The sequence below is a fragment of the Periophthalmus magnuspinnatus genome, chromosome 23, assembly GCF_009829125.3.
Source record: "Periophthalmus magnuspinnatus isolate fPerMag1 chromosome 23, fPerMag1.2.pri, whole genome shotgun sequence".
In the NCBI taxonomy this organism is placed as follows: Eukaryota; Metazoa; Chordata; class Actinopteri; order Gobiiformes; family Gobiidae; genus Periophthalmus; species Periophthalmus magnuspinnatus.
Window position 1 is genome coordinate 19,644,919 of NC_047148.1, and position 25,737 is coordinate 19,670,655.

The following is a 25,737-nucleotide window of genomic DNA, read 5'->3' on the forward strand; positions in this document are numbered from 1 at the left end:
TGAATGTGAGGACCTGTCATTAGCAAACATATAACATCCATTAAAGAAATAAAGAAAATAAACAAGGGATTTCATACAAGGCAATTTTATTCATCAATATGTCATGACTAATTACAGTTATACAGACTTTAATCTGCTTAAATCTTGTGTAATCCAAACATTTATTATTTTACAAGACCCTGAAAATGTAGAGCCCACCTGTGAAATGAAATCCTCACACACACACAGCTACAGTACTCACTGTACCACAAGCCAACACAGACTATAGCTGAAAGTGTTGCAACATTACCACTATACAGTCTTAAACTGCTGCATTGCACATTTTCTTCACATAAAAGATACATGACTTTCTCTTTTTATTGCACTTACCCCCACAGAAGCAACTCAAAACAACCACCACAGTATGAGTATTAGTATTCTGTATATTTACATGTCAGAACAAGGTCATTCCATTGATCATTATGAGAAGTGGTCACAGTCACACACACAGCAGTCGTTCTGGGTCATATTTTGGAACATAAGAGAATATGTGAAGCGTTAAGTTCTCATTCTTTTCTCATTCTCATATTAAGCTGTGACATAATTACAATAAAAGGCAATGACAAGATCCATCGACAGGTAGGATGATTTTTTTCACTAATTTACAAAATACTGTTAAATATGGTGCTTCGGAATTGATTCAAGTTTAAAATATAACTAAATAATTAAATTAAAATAAATTAATAGATTTGAAATCAACTCAAAACCCACAAACTAAGAGGTGAGTGAAAGTTTAAGACATGTAGAAGCTTTTCCAGCTGAAGCAATACAGTGAAGGCACTGTGCAAAAACCTACTTTAATGTAACATGTTTCAATGCGTGTCCAGATAAGCAGTAAAATGCTTTGCAAGGCTTAGATGCGACATATTTACAAAGACTGCATTTTAAAGAACCGGTAGATGGACTGGGAGCCATAATTGCGTCCGAGATGTCTATTGTCTATGCACAGATTTGAATACTTTGTGGCCATACCGGCTGATCAAAGCCCGATCTCGTCAGATCTCAAAAGCGAAGCAGAGCTGGACCTGGTTAGTACTTGGATGAGAGACCGCTGGGAATACCAGGTGCCACTGTGGGGCGCCAGCGGCAATAACTGTTGCTGTGTTCTTCTACAAGACACGTCACCCACATAGACTAGTATGAAAGTAGCGTATGTGAGTGCATTGGTGGTCAGAGGGACCGATGGCGTACATTGGCAGCCTCGCTTCTGTCAGTCTGTCACAGAACAGCTGTGGCTACAATAGTAGCTTAACAACACAGAGGCTATATAAATCCAATGATTAATTCATGAATACATAAAATAAAATGTTTGTCTTCAGTTTTGGTAAAATACCAAAAAACAGATTAATTCATGTTTTTTGTGTTACTATAAAATCAATAGCAATTGAAAATTGACTTAAACATTAAAGTCTAAGAATTCTTAAGCTTCAGTTACACTGATACTTCTCCCAAAAGCATTAAACCAATATAGCACCAGGTACATATGCCTTACCCACCTCCCCCAGATGGGTTTGTAAACAGACAGTATATACAATACATAAATGTCTTAGTTTATGCACCCACAGAGCTAGAATTTCAATTAAAATGATTTCTTCTCAACAAAGGAGTGGCATGCATATTTAACCTTGTATGAAAACAAATATCTATTTTCAAAACATTTCTTAAGCTAACCCTTTCTGACTAAAGCATTCCTGAGGGTTTGGAAACGCTTTAAAGTGCATATGACAGGTTTCTGTACTTTTCTAATTATTATGTGGTTTGGAGATAGTATCTGTGGTAAATATTTTTTATATTTTTGTGGCAGTTTGTGAACAAAAGTTAAGAATAAAAGTTCTAAAATAGAATTACCTCTACCTATGCCAATAACTTGCCTTCCAAAATGCAGGAACAAGTTATACACATGAAACAGTTTAACAAAACTATTATGCATTTTAATAACAATTATGGAATTACTTCAACCAATGTATGTGATATCTGCTGCCCGTGTCAAACCAAAAAGTAAAGGTATAAACTTCACCCCCCCAAAAAAGAAAAAAAAGAAACAACAGGCAAGACTTTTAGTAAAATCTGAAATATAATGAGTAGACTAACATGTCATATGCACTTTGATTTTGAGGTGCATAACTGTGTTAAATTCTGTATTACTCCACAGATCATATCTATATAATAATGCTAAGGCTAAGGTCTTCTGCAGCCTCATGTACTGCTAGTCTAAACAGCCATTCTAAAACAACTTTAGTAAGTGTCAACTGTGCGAATGTGTGCTGTCGAATAAATAATGTTACTCATATTAAATAATTTTCTACAATGCGTTGCTACATTTACAAAGTGCTCACAACCCAACCGCTTCAGGAAGGTGCAAATTCCTCAGCTTCTTGTCAGGACAGGGGAGGAACGCAAGTCAGGCAACCTAAGATCAGTGAAGAAATAATTTATGACATCATTTGTACAGCTGAAATCTTTCTGTATAACTCCACTACTTGGAAAATAATGAGTGAGTTTAGTAGAGTTACGCAAGTGAAGAACAACAAAAGGCAGACCTCTCTTCATCTCAGAGTGCTCTTGTCTCTGCTTCTATCTTCCTCTCTCCGTGCAGGCTCTCTGCGTCAGTTGGCGGGACCACTGTCTGTCTGACAGCAATCTCAGGACCTCCTCCATAAATGCCCAACAAATACTGCCATGTCTCCTCTGATATCTGACCATAATCTGCCCCTGAGGAAACAGAATGAAGGATGGTGATCATGTTTGTTAAAATGTTCTTTGTCCAACCATCTGAACTTCGGAGTATACCTTGCTTGAGCTGTATGTGTCCTCCCTTCATGATGCCAATTTTACTGTTGTCAATGGGACCTGGTGGCTCTAAGCATAGACAATAATTCTGTTAAACACATACATTCACAACAGTATACAATGAATATATGTGTGTATGCATGGGTGTGTATGTATATATGAATGAATGAATGAATTTTATTATTGTGTCTTGCATACAAATATGCCAAGTCCTTTAATGGGCTTATACGACACCATTAACAAAATACAATAAAATACAATAGGCCAGTTGCCAGACGTACAAACACCAATTGACTCATTTAAACAAACTGAGGCTTGCAAGCTTTACAGAGAAATGATGTCAACTTATAAACATTAGAATTAAACAACCATTTCATCTGGTTGTCGTCCTTACACCAGAACATATCAGGGCACTGGGTGAACATTTCTTCAAATAAAGGATTTCTTAATACAACCAAAAACTTGCTCCACTTTCCACTTCTCTCAACTCACACAAACCCCAGAGTCTTTCTTCTTCAGAGGCTTGAGAAAACCTCCTAGTTTCTAAGGCCAGGGGACGAATCGACGTGTGCAGCTGTTCAATCAAGGACCTTTGATTCCGGCTCAAATTTGCTCTGACATAAGATTCAGTCTTATTCAGTATGATTTCATTGAATATATGTGGGTTTAGCCAAGATCCCATTCAGCCACTGTTCTTCATAATTGGACACCAGTTTTGCTCTTATTCTGTTGATGCTGCGTGGCAAATTGTTATGGAATACATACTGAAGTTGTGCTTCAGCAAAAACAGCCCATAGCTTTACTGCCCAGGGCGACTTGATTTTACTCCACTCAAAGACCTTTTTAGATACTCTTAGATTATCAAACAGATTAATAATCAGGTTCCACAGTCTGACCATGTCATACTTTCTTTGGATTAAGCCAGGGACCCAGCCCATTTCACCCTGCACTGCCAAAACTGAGACAAACTCCCAAGAAACAGAGGATGGCTCTCTTTTCCACAGCATCCAAGGCTAAACGTCTGCCCACACACACCACAGGGGCATACGTTAGAACAGGAGATACACAGGCCTCATACAACTAGAATATGTTTCATAACCAAGATCTTTACACATTTTCACCTTATTAATCACAAAACCTAGAGCTTCGCTGGATGAAGCAAGGAGTAGCAAGGAGTTTTACTACACTGTCAAAAGTAATAAATTTATCAAATGTGAAGCCCAGATATTTGTACTGAGGGACATATTCAAGATTTACATTTCCAAATGTGAGGACCTTTCTGCTTTATGGTGTTGACTTTTTTTCTGAAGTGCATTATTTAGGTTTTAGCTTGATTCATGACAAGTCTCTACCTACAGCACTACTGTTATAACACGTTTGACATTGACTGTAGGTCCTTTTCTGTTTCAGCCAGGAGTACAAGTCATTTATGAAGCATGAGAACAGGCTTGGGGACAAAACATCCTCTTGTTTTACACCAATAGGTACAGGGAGCCACTCTGTAGATCATTCACTTGAACACATCCCATCCAGTCTGCATACAGGAATTTTAATGCTTGATAAAATCTCCCATTAACCCCGGCCTGAAGAAGTTCCAATGCTTTTTTAAACTCAACAAAACAAACAAAAAAGGGCTTATTTTCAGCCAGTCGTACTATAGTTCTCACAATAGTTGAAACTGTATAAATATGAGCAATACAAGCTCTGTGTTTTCTAATTCCATTTTCTAAATCCATGTTTTCAAGAAACTGTATCAATTTGGCATTTAGGATAGTAGATTTTATAAACTGTACTTAACAGGCTGATTCCCCTATAATTAAGCGGCACTTTGAAGTCATCCTTTGTCATCTTAGGAATAGGTATGATTACGGATTTGCACCATGTTGAGGGGACAATATCATATTCAAAACAAAGATTAAATAAACAGAAAAGAACTTTAACACTTAATTTGGAATTTCTCTGCTCCCATGGCTTTCCTTAGTTTTGCCTTATTCAGAGCGTTGATTACTTCCTCCAGGGTAATATTAGAGTTTAGGAGCATATTTCAGTGATAACATTCAACTTTCCTGCCTCATAATTGACTTAAGATTCATTCTGAACTGAAATCTCTCCAAAAATCAAGTCAAAATCAGAGGAAGACAATCCCCCAGCATAAAGATTTGAGAAATCATGTTCCCATTTTAATCAGTTCCTCTTTGCTTAGCTCCACTTCACCAATATCTAAAATAATCTCTTTTGGAATTTTTTTTTTTACCATTTTGAGGTACCAATTGATTTATCATTTCCCAAAATTGTTGTGGGTTGCTTGTTTGTAAATGATCTATGCTTGGTCTTTTAAAAATCTTCTTTTATAAATTCTGAAGTGTTTGTCAAAAAGGGACAGTTTCTGCTTATAATTGTCCCTCAAGTCCTGTTTATTTTTAGACTCTTTGCAATTAAGGAAATCTTTCTCCACTGATTTACGCACATCCCATAACCTCTGAAGATGGTATTCCAGAATAACCTGGAGTTACCATTAGGACGGTGGGAATGTTTATTATTCTGTGTACGCTGTTGGTAGAAATTAATTTCCTTCATTAAACATTCACAAAATTCACTGTACCATTTATTTACATTATCTTGCATATTTCTGCACATTTCTAATTTCTCCATTAGCTCAAGTAATGCCATTTGACAATTAGTAGATGCAAGAAAGGGAGCAGTCATAGTCTCCTTTTGGGCAAACTAATAGGATTATTTTCTTGTGTTATTTGAGTGCCCACATGAAAAGTCAAAGGCAATAAGGAATGGTCAGGTAAATGACATCTATCTCCAATAAGGGGAAGACATGATGCTGCATTTTGGTCCATGAGATCTGGCGCAGTAATCACTTTAGAACTAAGACAAGACTAAGCAGTCATGCGGTGACACTACATAATCCACTACAGCTTTGCTTCAAACTGAAACAGAAGTAAAATGATCATCATTCACATTAAGCCTGACGTTCAAAACACAACATTTTGAGTCTCTCAGGAAATCAAGAAACAAATCACCATGACACAAACAAGGTCTAATGCCACTGGAGCTGGAACATTGTCTATGATGCCTATAGAGTCTTCTACAATACGACTGGTGAAATCGATACAGATATAAATAATATCCACATCCAGGCCGTACGTTAGAGCGAAAAAGCGGACAAAATATGCCTCGCAGTCTTTCCCTCTGATATATGTGTGTGTGTATATATAATATATGTACGTCTAAATGTGTATACGTATGTGTGATATGCGTATATGTAGTATATAGTGTGTCACTGTAAACACATATGTTGTTACAAATAATGGACATTGAACATCTTAATTAAATTGTACAATAAATATACATTAATAAAAAAATGCAGAAAGATCAATGTATATGAAAATACTTCTAATTTTGATTTTCAGATGGTAAAAAGTTTAATGTGACTCTTGGCATATTATGTAAAAAAAAAAGATTGTAATTTGATAATTTGATCATCTTATGCATTGTTTTATTTGTCCAAATTTCAGACCCATACAGAACATCCTAATAAAAAGTAATGTAGATGCACACCTAAATTGATAAACTGAGTAATACTTCTGTGCAGTAGTGTATGTATTGAATGTTTAGACATACCATTGTCTTTGCCTTTCACAAAGCTCTCCCACTCTCTGAACCACTGCATACTGATGCACAAGATCACAGTCGGAGCCTCCTCAGCTTGAAACTCTTTGTTCAGCTGCAAACAAGAAAAATGCTTTGTCAGGCCAAGAGCAGAGCCAGTGCATGTAATCACAGTATAAAACTCTGGTCTATCACACTAAAAGCATAGCAGGCAAGAGTAAAATGGATTCAAAACATGTATATACTGGATGTAGTTGCTTTATAAATTTCATTCACTTTATTTTATTATTTTGGTCAGTGACTAGCATGGGACCATCTATCATTGGGCAAGTGATCTAGTATCTAACATGAACAAAATACACTATTTTCTAATACAGCTTAAATATCTTTACCTTAATGAAAGTGTCTATTTCAGTTTTCCTGCGCTTAGCCAAGGCCTCTATCTCCACTTGACAAATGGCACACATATACAAGTGGTTCACAGCAGGGCCTCCACCAAAACTACAGAAAGATATTAGAAAAACTATGGGATAGAACATATTTAACAAATGCACCTTCTAGAATATGAGAACATCAAACTGTCTAAGTGAGATTTGTTCGAACAAAATGCTTATGACATGTGTAACTATTTATGTATGATTACCTGTTATAGAGATATTCCCAGACATTCTGCGGGACTATAACCACCAAGTCATCTATATAGTTGTATTTATGAGGAGGAATTCCTATAATGATGAAAAAATCTGGTTTTGTTCATGTACAAAGTTATGACATAAGCATGCTGAAAGTTTCTAAACTCAAAAGATAAATGATTCCTAACATTTAAATATTTACTAAGACTTCAGATAAAATATTTTCAAGTATGTATTTTTGTGGTCAAAAGAATGTATAGACCTCCATGGTGGCAAAGGAAAGTGTGGTTGCTGATTGGGCCAGGTTCAGCAAAAGTGTTGAACTTGTTGAGCCACTCTCTGGAGATGTAGAACTGCAGCAGACTTGGCTCCTTCATATTGGCCAAAGCCACCACCTTCTGACGTTCTCTAACTGACTCCTCACTACTTTTCCTGCAAAACAAAATTCACATTAAAGTGTATTGTTTAGTTTTCTTAAACAATAAGCTGTATATGGCTTGGTTTATGTGTATTTACCTATAAAATAACACATAGGCCTCTGCGTTTTGCACCACAGTCTCATGAACCTCAGTGACATACTGATCATCGAACTCATACCACTGGCCATTGATCACATTCTGGCAGTAGGCTATGTAATGTCCACCTAAAACAAACAAAGAAATACAAGATGTTGAACTCTTATGTTCTCTTAATGCTATGTATTTAAATGGAATAAGATTGTTCATACTTCCGGCAGTGCCATGGTGACAGATAACAGAGAGCAGATCGTAGGTGCTGACTTGAGATGGACTATCTTTGGCCAAAAAGGGACGCATGTCGAGCCCTTCTAGTGGAAATGATACATGATTGCTGATCTTAAATGAATACATGACTTCATGTCGGAAGCGTTTCAGGTGAATGCATAAAATCTTTGAAAACACAGAAAAACAAAACCTGCAGTATTTGGTTTTTTTTTTTATAAATCATTGGAATTAATGAAGACTATATACCTCTGGAAGCTTTAGTACTTTGCAGTACTTAACACCATTTCGTAACCTGGACACAAATAAAATGTCTGACCAATATATAATATAATATTGTAAAATCTATATGTTAACTCATATATTTAGTCAATTCCTACTTTTTACATCTTTCACAGCTGTACATGTTGTCTCCTGAAGAAAACAAAAATGAAATGCATTTATTTATGCAAGTAACTACAATTATGTAATAAATTGAATGTGTTTACCTTTTAGCTCATCTGCAGCAAAAAAGGCAGCAAGGCAATCTTCAAGAGTTACCATAGGCCCCCAAAACCAACTAGGAATGCATGACACTACAAATCTATTTGTTGAAAAGGACAAGCAAACTATTACTAGAGTGTACATATGGCTGCACATACTACAGCTTTACATAACACAACAACTGACCTGCGTATGGAGTCCATTATATAGGTTATCCAGCCCTGTGACCCGTATGTTTCAGGACACACACCAGTTTTCACTGGCAGATTCTGATGAATGGAAGAGTGGAGTTTGGCCAAGTCCTCTTTGCTGGGAATTGGAAGAGAGAGGTCCTGGAAGGTTTCCACCGTTGAAGAGAGCTGATAAAACAGTATTCATCAGTGTCATCTGTGTCACATGCGCAGTACAAATGTATGCAGTAGTATGACTGATATCTGAGATCTGAATAGAAATGTTACATGTGCAACAACTTCCAAAGTTTACCTTACAAGGACCTACCCTGTCGCAGGTTAGACACTGGACCAGACTTAGGATGGAGCCATCAAAAATGTCAGAGATCACACTACGATAGTGGGACTGTTTCTTTTTCCTGGAACTAAGCAGCAGTGGGGCTGAAAACGACACCATGACATTATGGAACTGAGTTAGAGACAGTAAGAAATTGAAGTCAGACTCAAGCCAAAAGAAAACAGACAATAGTTTCAGTACCTTTTTTGAATGAATATGAAGGTCCTGCAGAGCGAAGGGGACTAGAACGAGGGGGACTACAGGACAGCTTAGGGTGCAGCTCCTGAAGGGTGCGCACAGGGGTGCAGGGGATGGACTGTGGCTGTGTCATTCTGGCTTCATTGTCTGGCTCTGAGATACAAGAAGACACATGATACATAACATGAGACAGATACTATTTTAGATAACGTTCTACCACAAAGAATATTAAATACCAGAGGTGTTGCTACTCTGGCTCTGCCCCTGTGCGGTATTTGATATTTGGTTGTTTTCTAGAGTTTGGACCTCCGTGATTGGGGTTGTGAGCACCTCTTCAGTCTCCAATCTTTCAGGAGTGTCTTCTTCAGCTGCCGTATCAACATCTGCATCTTCATCCATTTCCTGAGAGCCTCCACGAAGCGGCGACCCTGACACTCTTCTTTCTTTTAACTTCTCCTTCTCCGAGATTACACCAGTTGGACTGGATTCATTTGGCCTTGCAGGTGACCTTACACCATCACACTCATCATGTAAGAGCAGTTCTCCTTCACCAGTGGCTCCAGCCTCACCCCGGTCACTGCTTGAGCCGGAGTCACATGACAGGAACTCATCCTCCGATGGGGAGCGGTCTCCATCTCGTCTGTCATCAACATCAAAGCCATCTCCACTCAGAGTGCACTCTGTTAGTGGCTCCTTCAGCTCCTCATGCAGCTGGTCCATGAGGCAGCGCAGAAACTCTTGAGTATCCTACAGAACATATTGTGTCAAATTGGAGATACTCCTTGGCTGACAAAGACTATTGATATAGAAACCTGCTTAATAGTGCACTTGAACAGACCTGCTGAGCATAGCCACGAAACATGGGATTTACTAATTTGATTCCATGAGAGAGACTTGTAGGTACAACATAACTGGGCCTGTAAAATTGTGTATAGAAGGAACCATGTGTATTACTTACTGTTTATAGCATCTAACCACTGCTTTAAAATTATTGCTTACCGTTTTTTATGCCAAAGGTCTGAGATTAGTTTTTGGTAGCTCTTGCAAAGAGCTGGCTTCTTATCAGTGCGCACTAAACCACTGCAGTCCAAGAAAAACTGTGTGAGGGGTGGACTAAATAAGAAACAATGAGAAAAAGTAATATTAGAAACAGGCTCTAAACACAAACCCAATTAAAATTATGATGTACTAGAAGAAAAGATTACCAGTTTGACAGAGCTTGGAGGGCTGCATTCATATAACAAGTGTTTCCAATGTTTTTCATTCCTGTAAGACCTGTAAATAGGAGCCAGCTTGAATATTTTGCTTATACTGACGTAAGATAAGGCTGTCTTCCACAAACTTCTGATAGGCAACCTTGACAGATAAGGAGGATTATTGACTGCAGTGAGTTATATTATAGCACACAGGACTCTTCTTGAGGGCATCTCTACTCAGTAAGGTACCAGACTGTCACTGGTCCAATGAGGCATCTAACTACAAATCAGTCTGAATTAATACCCCTCCAGCAGAGGCGCTAGATATATACACAAAGCCCCCGTGACAGACACACTCAATACTCAGGGAAGCAATGAGACAGTTACATTTACCTCTGGGTTTAAGCTCATCCTCCTCTGATTCTGAACCTTCTTCTTCTGCCACTGCAATTGGCACAGCTTTCAGTGGATGTGCAGTTGGCTGAGGTACTGAATCCTACACCACACAAAACAGACAGTATAAGAGAGAACTAGCAAAGAATAAAATAATCCAATGCAGTGGAGTTTCTCTACCTGTTCTGAAGTTTTACAGTGATGAGGGACCACTGGCACCAAAGCAGGTCTCTGCTCCAGAAATACCTCCCGTTCACACACATAACACCAAATTCTGAATGTTGTCAGGTTCACTGTGAGGTTGTGTTTCTTTGCCTGGAGTCAAAATAATTCAGACAAGATACAGGCCTACTGTAAAATATTTGTCAAACTGGTGTGTGTGTGTTACTAAGGACATTCCACATTAATAATAATAATATATAGATGAGGGAATATTTACCTGAGCATGAAGAGTGCTGTGATCAGAATAGGATTCACCACATCCAACATAAGAGCAGTCACTCTACAGAGTAAAGACGTGGAATACATGTGCTATTTAATATTTGTAACAATTATTGAGCGAGACCTAACCAAGAAAAATATGAAAAAACTGTAAACCACCCATACCTGTAGACAGGCCCACAGATTAGGGCCTCCTGCTCCACATGACTGGCAAGTACCCTGAAATAAAAAGGTACAGTCGTTAATGCATGACCTTTAAAACATCTGATTATGGTCCAACAATATGCAACAACCTTAGATTTTTGAAGAAGGTCATCTTTGGTCACGTCTCCGATGCAGTCCAGATGAGGGCAAACGTCCTGTTCCGCCATGTCTGCTCGTTTATTCAGATGGAGGTGTACTCTTTGAACAAGCTAGTAACAGGGCTGTAATAACCAAAACAATACAACCTAGCACGGCTATCGTTAGCAAGGAGGTCTGTTAGTGCAAACTGTGACAGTGACAGGCTATCTTATTATTTGACAACGTTTATTATTCAGGGAAATCACAACTATACTAAATATTATCGCATTGCAGACTAAATAAAGACCCTTGAGACCTCAGAAATGGTTAAAGACCATCAGATACATGACATGAGACATAATATGCAAAATAAATGAATGACTTAATTTACCAGTAAACCGCTAGGTCACAGGGATGATGAAGACTCTTCATTCTTGCTGTAAATGTCGCATGTTGAAGGAGAAGAGCCTAAACCAGATAATCAGAGACAGACGGTTTACCCCCGTCTTCCTAAACAACCCCCCTCCTCTGTACGACCCAGCAGCACGCACACTGACGTCCTGTACGTGCAGCGCGTGGAGCAAAACATTACAAACATACATAAAAACATGCATAAAAATATAGAGCCAATAATAATAAGAGAGGAAATACTGACAAAATACAGTTAAATAAATGAAAATAAAAAATGTAACGGAAGTGACGCTGTGTAGAATAAAAACAAATTGACACAAAATACATTTGTTGCTACTGAATTAGAAATATATAGCCCTGCATTCGATTTTACACATATTTTCTTAGATCGAATGGATTTTTATAACAGTTAATGGAAACATTAATATAATAGCTGTATTTATTGACCAAACCGATCCCGTGTCTGTTTTTAAATTTTAATACCACAGTGGGACTGTTGGCAGTTAGCGCGACAACATCTGATCTCGGATCAGTTGACGGAAACTCTGCATTGAGGCTGCAAGTCTCGCGGTATTTAGGTTACCCAGAATGCCTTGCCCTTCCTTTCTGCCTGAAACGACATGGTGGGTGCATAGAAATTTCTTTCAGGGGACTTTAATCTGAATTCATCTCAATCTGTGGTCTTTATGTAAATCTATAAATCGTGACATTTGGGAATTTGAAGTCTATACTTTTTAGATGTGGTAATATTTTTTCCTTTAACCGTATAAATAGTTGAGAAAATGGTAACTAAAAGTGGGCTATGTTTTGCCGGCAATGGCATCCTCCGTGAGTGAATCGAAGCTAATGCTAAGTTAGGTCAATATGCTTTTACTTAACAATTCTGAGACCGTTCTTTTGACTTTTTCATGGTTTAGCAAGAGACTGCGCATCTGAAATTGCCATGTTTTGTATGGTGAAACAATCTGGTTTGAGTATTGGACCTGGCTGCATGTTAAGTAGACGGGAGTTTATGCTAAGCAGCAAGGCTCAATCTGAAGCTCTAATTGACCGTATGACACCGTGTAGCATGGATGACCACACATAGTCTATATCTTTCAACTGTATTCATTGAAATGTGTCATTTGTGTAGCTAATAACTTAATTGCTATGTTTGTTTTCTGTTCCAGCCTAAGGGAAAGAAGGCTAAGGGGAAGAAGGTGGCACCTGCCCCTTCTGTGGCCAAAAAACATGAGGCAAAAAAAGTGGTGAACCCCCTTTTTGAGAAAAGGCCCAAGAACTTCAGCATTGGTTAGTAAAGTATAACTACTGAGATTCATAATTTCTTGTGCAGATGATGTAAAGAATATTTGCTATCTTAATTATACTGTAGACATTCTCCCACCAAGATCGCTGATGCACTTCGAAAACCAACTCTTAAAAACGAACCTATTTACTATAGTTCGGCACTGATTGCTATTGTTTTTTTCCACAGGCCAGGACATTCAGCCCAAGCGTGATTTAACACGTTTTGTCAAATGGCCACGTTACATTCGCCTGCAGAGGCAACGCTCCATTCTGTACAAGCGGCTGAAGGTCCCTCCTGCAATTAACCAGTTCACCCAAGCCCTGGACCGCCAAACTGGTAAATATTCATAGATTAAATGTAATGGTTTCATGCAACACCATGCTTGGAGAGACCAACTTTGAATGTTCTCATATAGCTACACAGTTGTTTAAACTGGCTCACAAGTACAGACCAGAAACCAAGCAAGAGAAGAAGCAGAGGCTGCTGGCCCGGGCTGAGCAGAAGGCAGCTGGAAAGGGTGATGCTCCTACCAAAAGGCCCCCTGTACTCCGTGCTGGTAAGCGTATTTTCAATGAGGACTAAAATAAAGAAGTATTTTATCTAGCAAGACCTTGCGCAGTGATGACTTGAATTTCTTCACCTGACACATAGTGATGCTTTATGAGCTTTTTAACCCTGAGCAAAAGGCCCAAAAAAGTAATTGCTGTAGTTCTTAAATTTGTATTTGCTAACAAATGTTGTTGCTCTTTGATAGGCGTGAACACAGTCACTTCTCTGGTTGAGAGCAAGAAGGCCCAGCTTGTTGTGATTGCCCATGATGTGGATCCAATTGAGGTATGATGATTTAATTTGATGAAACCTGGTCTTTTGCAATGATGTCTGAATTTCTTCACCTGAAAGTTTGTGTTGATTCAAACCGAGCTTTTTAACCCTGAGCAAAGACCGTACTGGGCTTACTACTGCATGTACCACTCAAGTGTAGCCTGTTCTAATGTTTGTCGTTATTGTTTTTCCAGTTGGTCGTCTTTCTGCCAGCGCTGTGCCGCAAAATGGGAGTCCCTTACTGCATCGTCAAGGGCAAGGCTAGACTGGGTAGGCTGGTGCACAGAAAGACTTGCACTTCAGTTGCCTTCACACAGATTAACCCGTAAGTAAAAGTTTTATTTGTGCAATACATAATTCAGTCTTAATTTTAAACAGTCAGTTTAAATTTTTGGCAAATTATTTAAGCTCTGACTTTTATTTCCTATAGTGAAGACAAGGGTGCACTTGCCAAGCTCGTGGAAGCTATCAAGACAAACTACAATGATAGATACGAGGAGGTGAGCTGCATTTTATTTTTTCAATGTGCACGTTAATTTGTGAATATAAAAGCTAACTTTACATTCCCACCAGATCCGTCGTCACTGGGGAGGTGGAATTATGGGACCCAAATCTACGGCCCGTATTGCCAAGCTGGAGAAGGCAAAGGCTAAGGAGCTTGCTACAAAGCTTGGTTAAACTGATTTTCAATAAAAAATGTCTACCCAAATTCTACTTGTGTGAAATTAAATCTACTTCTGTAGCGTTTTGTGTAACATAAGACTATCCACAACTGAAAACTACATTAGTGGCTTTATTTTCAGGATTGGGAAGGACTAGATGAAGTTGAAAGGTCAGTAAATGGGTATCCACCTTTACAACTGCATTTGAATAGGGTCAAACCTTAAGATTATTGCCTACATTTTCAATTTTCCCCAAATGATCTGGTGACTGCCATGGGGATTCCAATCCCCAGGTTGAGAACCACTGCACTAGTGTACCTTTAGAAGCCTTACCAGATGTGCATTTAATTTCTCAAGCACATTTCAGTTAATTTTCAGCGGCATCTTTATCATTTTGCCAACCAGATCTAGTGGCAGATGATATTTGGCCAGAGCAAATGAAGTAACAGGCAAGGAAAGGGGCCTTGCTCGTGATCGGTTTCTTAGCCCATTTTTCCATGAATGGCATTAGTGGGTATGTGTGATGTGATTTAAAGGTAGACTCTGGTTGATGTTGTCTCCTAAACTCCAAGAATGGAATATAAAATTGAAGTCACATGTTTTATTGCACATAAACATTGATACATTGTTAAAGAAATGTGATATAAGGCAGTGTCCACCAGCAATCTGCCCATAACTAAAGCAACTTCACTCCTACAATTTTTTTGTCCAGTTGACAATTTTAACTTTTATTGTTTCAGAAACTATAATTTAATCATCTTCACAAACTTTGCATACCACATATAAGATGTTGCAGCACAAAGGCCATACCTGAATTGGGGAAAGAAGACCAAATTGTAAGGGAGTTTGCACAACGCATTTAAGGCTTGTTTCTACTTACCATGTAATGATGTATTGCATATGTTCATTTCGAAGAGTTACTCTTGTCTGTCCACCAATTGGTCCTCCAGGAATAGTACTAGCTGTAACATAATTGACAGCATTAAAAGTAAACACCATCTAGTGAAAGCGATCATGTAACACAGGGAACACAAGCAACAAACCGGTACATGTCCCTTCATACTTGACTGAGCCTTTTTAAAGACTGTAGCATAGCCAGTAGTTTCATTACTCTCGCAGCAAACTGTCAGGTGTCACTTATTGACCCTTAGTGCAGAAAAATAACCAGTGCTCTGGCAAGAGGTAAGAGGTACAGGACCACTGACAAAATTCATATAAGTGTCAAATATACAAGCTTCAAATCATTTGGTACAAAGACTTGAAACTCAAAGCATGGGACTGGAACATGACCTGGACTTTAGCCATTGACTTGGGACTTGACTCAGATTGACTCTTCCTTCGGTCCTATACAAAATGCAAATAGCAATTTTCACTACAAACAACTAATATATTGCTCTAAAATACAAGTAATGCCTCCATTAGCATTGTTTTTTTGTTCAAAGGTATTTTAAAAGTAGCTATTGTAGAAGCTTCCTTTTTGCTCTAAATAGCTCTGTTCTGGGCATGGGTCAGGCTACGTGACTATGAGCAGCTTGCCTGGTTGAACAGTTGTGCTGAGCTCTAACATAATGCAAAAGGCCATACAAATGAAAGTAGCAGTTTTTTCCCCACATGTTTAAAAAAAAAAAAACATAATAATTGCCACTTAAAACTAAACTGATCTTACCAAAGTCTGCATCAATGAAGATCGGCTCAGCACCAGTAAGTTCAGCCATGGCCACCAGGTCACGGTAATGCCATCGGTTCTTCTGCACATCATTACTTGGGACAAATGGTTTGCGATTCTCTGTCAGTCTGACTATTCCAACCACCTCTACATCCCCTTCCACCTGCATACATATGGTACAACATTCGTATAGCTCAGCCAAGGCAATCGGATCTTTGATTAAAGCATCAAGTTATACCTGCCCCTTCATCCTTGTCTCTGGCTTAATCTTCTGCCTTGGGACATACCCGCGATTGACAAGGATTGTGATGCTGAAATAATAATTAATTGTAAATAAAAATTCACCTGGCATACAACAACAAAAACACTGTACATTTTTCTTACCCAAGGTCAGTACAGTGGAAAGGGGTGATTACATTTGCACCAATCTCCCCACTAGATGTGATCCTGCCTGCCTCTCGGGCTTCCCTCTCAGGATCAACTGGTGACCGGGGCATGATATACAATTCTTTTGTGTGGTCATATTTTCCACGTACTCTCACCCTTCTGTATTCCAAGTTGTTCAGCTCATGAGGGCTGCGGAAAAACAAAACACTTAATTAGTTTAATTTATATGACACGTACAAACCTTGCTTTATGAAGTAATGCTGAATTGTGTAATAAATGGAACTAAACTATCACTCACTCTGTAGGCAAAGGAATAGGCTCTGCTGTAGTGAGTCTGGTCAGATCATCAATCAGCTGTAATTTCCACTGACGTCGCTTAACCTTCACAAACAAAGATTCAAATTAGATCTATTATGGTCGGTATGGCCATTGCAAAAACAAACGGTATGTTTTCTTACCTGCCATGTCCCAAGACCAAAAGTGGTGGCAGGAATAAGCAGCAGAAACCACTTAAAAAACGAGTCTTTCTCTGTCTCAGCAGCTGCAGAACTGCACTGTCTGCAAGCAAGCTTTCCTATCAACACATGTTTAAATAGTTAAAGTGGGGGAAACAAAACAATAACACAAATTTGAACTACTACCTCCTGCATGCTGAATGATCTGAAGTCTGGATAGTGCCTGGGAACGTCCGATGTGGACAGAAAGAACCTGCGTAATAACAATCCATCATAAATAAACACTTTAAATTTGTGTTATTTTTCTGGTAACGAGCGCAGTACTTACTCGTTGTTTTAGTGACGTGACTGTCTTATTATAAAAGATGAATAAAGACCTCATAGCGACCCAGGACACAATGAATAATGTGAGAAATAAATTAAAGTAAAGTTACATATCTGACACCGCCTGTGCTGTACATTACAAAACACAGGACAGAAGTCGGAAGCATTTTAGTGTTACCACTTCCGGTGCACTGAAGGTTTTCCTGCACGTGCGTCCAATGTTTTTAACGTGAATACTTGATTTTTTTTTTACACAATCTGGGACAGCATTGTGTTACTTTACTGGGGCAAACATGGATCTTGTCTCTAAGGATTTATATATTCAAAATCTTGCTAGTAAGGTGTTTTCCCAGCGACCACAACTGGAGCCAAAGAAGAAACGTTTTGGTAAAATATTCCTGAAGACTGTTACATCTCTTACTTTTTCACTTACAGTAAAGTTTTAGTTTTAGCTTTATACTTTACTTATAAGGGACGTATGAAGGCCAAGTTGTTTGAATGCGTTGTTGTGACTGACAAACTAAACCTAATGTAAAACTACACAGATGTTGTAGTTCTTTCACTCACTGGCATCTGACAAATTTGTTCTACAGGCAATTTAAAAGGTGCTGCTAAAGATAATACCCTCACTAAGAAGAAAAAGAAACTGAGGAAAAAACCTACTCCAAAGCCTCAACAGAACAAAACCACAACCAGTCCTGTAACTCAGAAGATTGATAAAACAAGTGGTGAAGTCAAAGCTAAACCCACACAGGGGAATACAAATCTGAAGAAAGGTATGTGTTTATAATCATCAGAGATTCCTATTTGTGACATTTTGTGTTTATTAAATTCTTCTGTATGATTTTATTTCCCACAGATAATGTGGAGATTACATTTTCTGGGGTAGATCTGCTGCGTAAGAGGCTCCATGAAAAGATTGAAGCGGCCAGGGGACAGGTAGTCTGTATTATTCAGTATAGGTTTAACTAAATTAAACAGACTTTTTATTTGTATGTAGTCCTTATAAAGTATATATGTGCTAATCCAATCATTCACATTCTTTCATATTCTGAAAAATCCACATACTTTATTACCTTTATCTCATGTACAACTACATTTCAGAGTACGAACAAGTGCTTGTACATAATGTCCTCATTTCTGAAACTTTGGGTACTCTAGTAATTACATATCATTTATAAAAATTGTAAAATACTGTAAAGAAGAATATATTTCACTTGGCACTGTATGCCCCACTAACCAGAAGTGTTATCTAATTTATTTAATTTGCTTCCAAGGGTCCACCAAAGGATGCTTCATCACCAGAGGTACAAGCCAAGAGGGCGAAGCGAAAGCTTGAGCGGGAACGCAAAAAAAGGAAGAGAAAAGAGATTCAAATGAAGAAATTGTCTGAAAAAAGTGAGGTAGAAACAAAACCAGAGATTAAACAGGAGGGTGAAATTGCAATACCTGTTAGTAAGAGGAATGAAACTGCTATTGTGTTCAACAAAGTGGAAACAGTAGAAGAGGGATTTGAAGACAAAATGGTAAAGAAGCAAAATAAGAAAAAGAGTTTAAAGGGCCAAATAACGCCACTAACTGGGAAGAACTACAAGCAACTGCTCAGTCGTGTGGAAGCACGTAAAGCTAAACTTGAGGAGCTGAGAGAGAAGGATGCTGACAAGGCACTTGAGATGGAGAATAAGATAAAGTGGACAAACATGCTATACAAAGCAGAGGGTATTAAAATTAAAGATGATGAAAAGATGCTGCGTATCGCTTTAAAAAGAAAGGAAAAAAGGAAAACTCAGAGGAAAAAGAAGTGGGACCAGCGCAGTGAGAATGTGATAGAGAAGATGCAGCATCGACAAGACAAGAGAAAAAAGAACATTTTAAAGCGCAAGAAAGCCAAAGTGGAGAAAAAGAAGGACAAAGCACGAAAAAGAGGCAGAGTCCTCCCAGAGGATTTGAAAAAGGCTGGCATTTAAAGAACATTGTTTATATTCATCTTAATGTGTGTGCGTACAGTGTAATGAGGAGTTTGTCAATAAATACAATTTTGAAAATTTACAACTTGTCATGTATAATTTGAGTACCATGTAAAACTATTTTGTATAAGGATAGAAAATGTTTTGTTTTCCTGCAATGTAGCTGCAGCCAACCTCATTAATCTTGCCCCGCCCACACAGGAAGTAGAACTCACTGTAAAGGACCTGGACAACAACAACACTCCTCCTCCTCGTGCAAATGGTTAACTCCACTTTATTTTTATAGCGTGAATGCTGTAGGTCGAACGCTCTTTTAATAAATCCATGCATTTGCTTTCAGCGTAGGACAGCGTATCTGTTAAAACAAGTGTTATATAATGAATGCTGGAAATACAATTAATGGGAATTACTAGGACTTTTGCACAGCTTTTACCCGTTATTTGTTCAAGATCCGCTAAAGTTTCAGCATTTAACACGGTTTGTAGTACAATGTTGGCTTATTTAATATCATTTATCCCACCGAAATTAACATGCCACATTGATTTTGCTGCACAGACCATGGCAAGACAAATCCACGCGCGCAGAGTCGAAGGTGTGGATAAAAATGTTTGGTAAGTTTTGATTTAATTTGCAAAGTTCTTGTTTATCTCAAGTTGATTCAATAATGCAGTTTTTTTTTTTTTTTTTTTTTTTTGGCCTGTATGGTTGGACATGACTGTGGTTTATTGTGTTGAAACTGTATGACAGGGTTGAATTCACACAACTTGCTGCAGATTATAAAGCTGTGAACCTTGGACAGGGATTTCCTGATTTCTCCCCTCCCAAGTTTGTCCAGGAGGCTTTTTGTGCAGCTGTGATGGGAGGACCCCAAATGCACCAATACACTCGTGCCTTTGTAAGTAATCTACACAACATAAAGCCACACATTTTGAGTTTATCTGTCATTTAATTTCTTTTTTAGGGTCACCCACATCTTGTTAAAAGCCTGGCCACATTTTTTACCAGGATTGTGGGCCATGAAATCAATCCTTTAGATGACATCCTTGTGACAGTTGGAGCTTATCAAGCGCTGTTTTGTGCCTTTCAATCACTGGTTGATGAAGGGGACGAAGTGAGTGATGCTTTTAATTTCACAATATTGAACTATATTAAAATTTGTACGAGTTTGTAGCATTAATCAAGGTTAAACACATAACCATATATTAACCCCAGCCACAAACGTGTGTAAAATAAATGTATCTGGGGTTTGTCAATATCAGTATAAGTTTTATTTCCATTGTCAGTGAACAGTATTCACAAACTAAGAATTTTCTTCGGATTATGTTGCTTGCATTAAACAACGAATAATAATACAAACTATGGATGATAAAATAAAAATCAGCGCATGCATTAAAATAAGGTACAAATGGCACGTTAAAATGTTGATTAGAAGTCTGCATTTATTACTCTTTATTACTCATTAATAAAGAGTAATTGTTCTTATTTTTTAGGTCATAATTGTAGAACCTTTCTTTGACTGCTATCAACCGATGGTCCGGATGGCTGGTGGAAAACCTGTGTATGTACCTCTGAGACCTGTAAGTGATTAACATTTTAAATCAATACATATGAATTTAAAGTAAACTTGCATAATGTTTGTGTGCAGAGAAGTGAAGATAAAATGGTTTCATCTAGTGCGGACTGGGTTCTTTCAACTGAAGAACTGGCGAGTAAAATTAATCCACGTACTAAAGCGATCGTTATTAATACACCCAATAATCCGTTAGGCAAGGTAAGCCTGCATCAGTTTGTATGTTGTATAAAAGAAAATAACTGTAAAGGCAGCTACAAGATGCACACAGGTGATATGTTTCAAACGCAGGTATATAAGAGGGAAGAACTTCAAGAGATTGCAGACCTGTGTATCAAAAATGATCTTCTGTGTATCAGTGATGAGGTATACGAGTGGCTAATGTATGATGGAGCTAAACATGTTAAGATTGGTAAGACAAATGTTTTAAAAATGCATGTGCACTGTTTAGTCACTAAGTTATTCGTATTGTGTGTGTTTTTTTAAAGCTAGTCTTCCTGGTATGTGGGAAAGAACCATTACTGTTGGCAGTGCCGGGAAGACGTTCAGTGCTACTGGATGGAAGGTAAATTTTCAAATCTGTAACAAAACACAAGAATTTAACGACTCATTGGCTGAAGATATAATTTTCTTTTGTAGGTTGGATGGGCTATTAGTTCAGATCACATTATCAAACACATGAAAATACAGCATCAAAACTCTGTGTATCACTGTGCAACTGCTGCTCAGGTAAACTGGATCTTACATAAAACTTACTGTAATTTCCTCAGAATAGACAGTGACAGTGCAACAATTGATGACTCAAGTGGAGTGCAAATGTTCTTATTTTTGAGTAGATTGTCTCATATTGGTTGCACATATTTTAGGAGGCTGTAGCTTGTGGATTTGACAGAGAATATCAAGTATTTGGGACTCCAGAGAGCTACTTTCAGCAGCTGCCCACAATGCTGCATCACAAGAGAAACAAGTTGGCCATGTGCCTTGAAAGTGTGGGTTTGAAGCCTATCATGCCAGAGGGAGGTTATTTTATGATAGTTGACATCTCTACTCTTGGTAAGTAAATGTTGAACAAAACTATTATTATGTGTATAAATGATAACACACCATTTCCTTTTAGGTGTAGACCTTAAAGATCAAGACTCAAAAGATGAAGAATATGATTTTAAATTTGCCAAATGGTTAATTCGGGAGAAGGTCATTATACTTAAATAAATATGACATATTTTTTTTTGTTTTATAAATACAAACTGCCTATTTAAAGTGCAAATTCTTTTTTTAGGGTTTGGCCACTATCCCAGTGTCTGCATTTTACAGCCCAGAGCACCAAAAAGACTTCAACAAATATATTCGATTTTGTTTTGTCAAGGTAAAGTGAGAATACTTCTGTTCCAATTCCATTTAGTTATTGTTAGGTTAAAATGTGTTTTTATTTTATGATGGTGTTGCTCTTTCTACAGGAGGACTCAACCCTTGATGCAGCAGAAGATATATTGAGAAAGTGGAGTGCTACAAAGTAAATGCTGTACACCTTTATTTTAAAGTTGTGTTATTGTGTTGTGTTTAGATTTAAGAAAATTACATTGAAGAAGAAACAACTGTAGATTATTATGTTTTTAAATTTAATGAATAAAATATGTTTGGAAATCTGAGCCACAGCTGAATGAAGAAAGCTCTGTAAGATCCCACATTAACTATAAATTAATAATGTGATGTTGACAGCTTTTGTCCTGATAAATTAAGTGGGAATGTTTTTTTCATTCAGTGTTACTTCTGTTGGTTAATCTGGTCTTTTATTGACCAATGACTATTCCATTGTTTTAATTTAATCAACAGAAAGTTAGAAAATCAGTGACTCAGCAATTTAGTGAAGCCCAGCTCGGTGACTGCTGTTGTGGTTTTGGGCTCTACAAAAATACATTGAACTGAGGGCAGCTCAGGACCCCAGTCTGCCGTACATCTCCATCTCAAAACCACTAACCACTCCTTTGAAGACAGTGAGGTTCAGATCTGAGCCAGAGAAAAGAAATGGTTTGAGAGTGGAGTTAAAGAAGCAGTTTTTGTTTGGAAAGACAATCCTTCCTTGAACAGGAATGGAGGCTTTAGACGTTTAACTCCATCCTAAGACCCACAGCAAACAAAGGAGACAAAGGGAACAATAGAGCTAGCCAGTAGGCCCATTAAGGCTGAAACTGTAGCTGTTTACAGTTTCAGTGTAGTTAGTAATAGTTTCTGATAGATATAAGGCAGTGTTCCCCAGTAATCTGACCAGAAGAAGCGGCTTGGATGAGCAGCAGAACGTCTTCACTTTTCAGTTGACAGATTTAACTTTTGTTTTTACGATTGAACTAATCAATACAAAATGTTTGATGAAAAGGCACAAAAATTAAAGAGTTGTATCATGTTTTTTGACTCATGTTTTATATATCAAATTGTTGCAGTTTTATATCTCCCATATCGAATTTATCCACATGTTTGTTATTTACTTTATATTTAATTTTTTGGTTTTGTTTGCAAAAATTCTAACAAAATCCATTTAAAAAAGAAGCTTACGTCCCTTTTACGCTTGTGCTTTTATTTTGAAGAGTAATGACCCGGAAGTTGAAGGAGCGCACGTTGTTTTGAACATGTCTTCTTCTAAAATACCCAAGAAATCCTTGAATTTTCAGGTATAATTTTGTTGCGATTGTGAAAATATGCTTCCAGATTAGTTATTTAATTATGTTCTCATCCTGTCCTACATTTTACAGGGGGAGAGCCACATTAATTGGAGGAAAAGAAAACCAGAACGTGAGTAAAGAGCTAACACGGAGCTAGCACGTGTAAAATAGAAACATAATAAAATAAATATTGATGGACAACTGAAACAAGATTAAACTTTTAATTGTAGATACTGGTCCAAAGTAATATATTACGAAACTGATGTCCATGGTGAATTAATGCGAGGAGGGTGTCTTGGATTAAGCTGATTCAGAAGACTCTAATCCTATTGTATGTCTTTCATTTCTTTTTAGTTAAAGAAGCTCTCAAACAAAGAAAACATGCCAAACTGCTCAAAAGGTTGGAGAAAGAAAAACAGAAAGAAGAAGCTCAAAAAGAAATGGCTGAACAGAACAAAAACAATAATAATGGTAATAATAACTCTTCCTTTCCAGCATTTGTAATGGTTTTGTTTTGTAATTGTTTATGCTGTGGATGATTAAACTTATAAAATATGTGTACTTGACAGGTCGGCAATACACGGTGAGCGTGGCTTTACCTGGGTCAGTTTTGGACAATGCCCAGTCAGCAGAACTTCGCACATACCTGGCTGGGCAGATCGCTCGGGCCTGTGTGGTCTTCTGTGTGGATGAAATTATAGTCTTTGATGAACAAGGGGAAGATGTAAAGTAAGTAAATTAGTCAGAAAGAAACAGACATTTTCAAAAAGCTAATGTTTTCTTTTATGTTCTTTTACAGGAGTGTGGAAGGTGAATTCAAAGGAGTTGGAAAGAAAGGACATGCCTGTATTCAGCTTGCAAGAATACTTCAATACTTAGAATGCCCTCAGTAATAACATGGTTTATTTAGTTGCATTTGTGCAGATTAAGCTGTTCTGTATTTTATTTTGACTATACATGCATGTTTTGATCCCATCCAGATATCTCCGCAAGTGGTTCTTTCCTAAACACCAGGATTTACAATATGCAGGTAATTAATAGGAAAGTCTTGATATGGCTGTGTTTAAAACTAAAAAGCCGGATTGTTTTGCCAAATCCTTACCATTTTGCTTTCAATTACTAGGATTACTTAACCCACTAGACAGCCCTCACCACATGAGGATAGACGAAGAATCAGAGTACAGAGAAGGAATAGTCCTTGACCGGCCAACCAAACAAGGAAAAGGCTCATTTGTTAACTGTGGAATGAGAAAAGTATGTGCACTTGTTAGGCCTCAAAGTTTATTTCAAAGTTTTAAAATATGAGCGATTAAATGTACATTTTTCAGGATGTTCGCATTGACAAACCATTGCAGTCAGGTCTTCGAGTCACAGTACAACTTAATAAAACCCAGAGTGAAGGTATGTGTCACTAATACGTTTATCACACCTATATGCATGTACTGCATATTCTACAGACTGCACAATATATACTTTTGTACTGTTTTGTTAGAAAGCAAAGTGTACAAAGGTATTGTGGTGGCCCCTCATGTGCCAAGGACTGAAGGAGGGCTCTACTGGGGTTATACGGTTCGTCTTGCATCTTGCCTGAGTAAGCTGACATTTTAGCTATACAAGCACCATAAATACATAACAGGCTATTGTTACGAAACATTTTTGTCCATATAGGTGCTGTATTTACAGAAGGTCCATACAAGGATGGATATGATCTTACTATTGGCACATCTGAGAGAGGAAGTCACTTGGACCAGACTTCTCTAACACCTTTTAAGTAAGTTTAGAGTAAAATCTTAAGTGTGTCTTATTTTTTGTTAAATTATATTCATTTTTTCCCTTTTCTAACAAATCCTAGCCATCTCTTGGTTGTTTTTGGTGGTCTTCAAGGATTAGAAGCGAGTTTAGATGCTGACCAAAACTTGGATGTAACTGACCCCAGTGTTTTATTTGATCTCTACCTGAACACATGTCCTGACCAGGGCAGCAGGACCATACGAACAGAGGTGAGCAGTGCAAATATGAAGACTAGACCTATACTTAAAAATGTGTTTAAACATGAACTAAATTAACCTAAATTGTTTTGTCGTCAACAGGAGGCTATGTTGATTTCAATGGCAGGCCTTAGACCAAAGATTATTTCTGCTTTCTCAAATAATGCTAAAGATTCACTAAATGCACACTGACAAAATGAAAATATTTTTTAATTCAC

General features: G+C 37.8%; 6 protein-coding genes and 3 non-coding genes across 10 annotated transcripts; 7 read left to right on the forward strand and 2 right to left on the reverse strand.

The window, feature by feature from the left end:
• Positions 1-178: 178 nt before the first annotated feature.
• Positions 179-11,869, reverse strand: usp20 (ubiquitin specific peptidase 20). 2 transcript variants are annotated; one of them, XM_033989709.2, is made up of 25 exons: positions 11,714-11,869; positions 11,334-11,465; positions 11,206-11,259; positions 11,039-11,101; positions 10,780-10,914; positions 10,600-10,702; positions 10,216-10,285; positions 10,010-10,123; positions 9,849-9,927; positions 9,247-9,757; positions 9,014-9,163; positions 8,804-8,916; positions 8,492-8,664; positions 8,311-8,405; positions 8,203-8,236; positions 8,072-8,117; positions 7,810-7,990; positions 7,599-7,725; positions 7,345-7,514; positions 7,094-7,175; positions 6,843-6,951; positions 6,463-6,565; positions 2,830-2,898; positions 2,580-2,751; positions 179-2,449 (listed from the first exon to the last, which is right to left on the reverse strand). In XM_033989709.2, the coding sequence occupies exons 2-24, from the start codon at positions 11,409-11,411 to the stop codon at positions 2,591-2,593; spliced, it is 2,820 nt and encodes a 939-aa protein (XP_033845600.1). In that variant the 5' UTR covers positions 11,412-11,465; positions 11,714-11,869; the 3' UTR covers positions 179-2,449; positions 2,580-2,590. The 2 variants fall into 2 exon arrangements, with proteins under 2 accessions (XP_033845600.1, XP_055087412.1); XM_055231437.1 differs by having other exon boundaries at positions 2,061-2,449; positions 2,553-2,751; positions 11,714-11,839.
• Positions 11,870-12,294: 425 nt separating this feature from the next.
• On the forward strand, positions 12,295-14,552 carry rpl7a (ribosomal protein L7a). The gene is made up of 8 exons (XM_033990043.2): positions 12,295-12,356; positions 12,903-13,023; positions 13,208-13,357; positions 13,437-13,577; positions 13,776-13,855; positions 14,038-14,168; positions 14,274-14,343; positions 14,417-14,552. The coding sequence occupies exons 1-8, from the start codon at positions 12,354-12,356 to the stop codon at positions 14,519-14,521; spliced, it is 801 nt and encodes a 266-aa protein (XP_033845934.2). The 5' UTR covers positions 12,295-12,353; the 3' UTR covers positions 14,522-14,552.
• Positions 13,062-13,133, forward strand: LOC117392342 (small nucleolar RNA SNORD24). Its single transcript, XR_004543043.1, has one exon. It is a non-coding gene; the product is annotated as a small nucleolar RNA SNORD24 (small nucleolar RNA).
• LOC117392340 (small nucleolar RNA SNORD36) lies at positions 13,635-13,705 on the forward strand. Its single transcript, XR_004543042.1, has one exon. It is a non-coding gene; the product is annotated as a small nucleolar RNA SNORD36 (small nucleolar RNA).
• On the forward strand, positions 13,889-13,961 carry LOC117392339 (small nucleolar RNA SNORD36). Its single transcript, XR_004543041.1, has one exon. It is a non-coding gene; the product is annotated as a small nucleolar RNA SNORD36 (small nucleolar RNA).
• Positions 14,553-15,092: 540 nt separating the features above from the next.
• LOC117391738 (surfeit locus protein 1) lies at positions 15,093-17,482 on the reverse strand. Its single transcript, XM_033989635.2, has 9 exons — positions 17,342-17,482; positions 17,200-17,266; positions 17,017-17,132; positions 16,857-16,939; positions 16,556-16,747; positions 16,410-16,482; positions 16,172-16,334; positions 15,386-15,467; positions 15,093-15,315 (listed from the first exon to the last, which is right to left on the reverse strand). The coding sequence occupies exons 1-9, from the start codon at positions 17,393-17,395 to the stop codon at positions 15,249-15,251; spliced, it is 897 nt and encodes a 298-aa protein (XP_033845526.1). The 5' UTR covers positions 17,396-17,482; the 3' UTR covers positions 15,093-15,248.
• Positions 17,483-17,508: 26 nt separating this feature from the next.
• On the forward strand, positions 17,509-19,324 carry surf6 (surfeit 6). Its single transcript, XM_033989631.2, has 4 exons — positions 17,509-17,724; positions 17,931-18,113; positions 18,197-18,276; positions 18,615-19,324. The coding sequence occupies exons 1-4, from the start codon at positions 17,631-17,633 to the stop codon at positions 19,302-19,304; spliced, it is 1,047 nt and encodes a 348-aa protein (XP_033845522.1). The 5' UTR covers positions 17,509-17,630; the 3' UTR covers positions 19,305-19,324.
• A 184-nt stretch (positions 19,325-19,508) lies between these two features.
• On the forward strand, positions 19,509-23,276 carry kyat1 (kynurenine aminotransferase 1). The gene is made up of 13 exons (XM_033989630.2): positions 19,509-19,781; positions 19,860-19,915; positions 20,052-20,199; positions 20,266-20,415; positions 20,795-20,881; positions 20,950-21,075; positions 21,166-21,286; positions 21,363-21,439; positions 21,514-21,603; positions 21,741-21,927; positions 21,992-22,068; positions 22,154-22,240; positions 22,332-23,276. Exons 1-13 carry the CDS (start codon positions 19,686-19,688, stop codon positions 22,389-22,391), a joined length of 1,362 nt encoding a protein of 453 aa, XP_033845521.1. The 5' UTR covers positions 19,509-19,685; the 3' UTR covers positions 22,392-23,276.
• Positions 23,277-23,445: 169 nt separating this feature from the next.
• Positions 23,446-25,736, forward strand: spout1 (SPOUT domain containing methyltransferase 1). The gene is made up of 12 exons (XM_055232018.1): positions 23,446-23,540; positions 23,622-23,661; positions 23,886-23,998; positions 24,100-24,260; positions 24,331-24,420; positions 24,512-24,561; positions 24,655-24,785; positions 24,860-24,932; positions 25,024-25,122; positions 25,200-25,302; positions 25,384-25,531; positions 25,622-25,736. The coding sequence occupies exons 1-12, from the start codon at positions 23,499-23,501 to the stop codon at positions 25,709-25,711; spliced, it is 1,140 nt and encodes a 379-aa protein (XP_055087993.1). The 5' UTR covers positions 23,446-23,498; the 3' UTR covers positions 25,712-25,736.
• The last annotated feature ends 1 nt before the right edge of the window (position 25,737 follows it).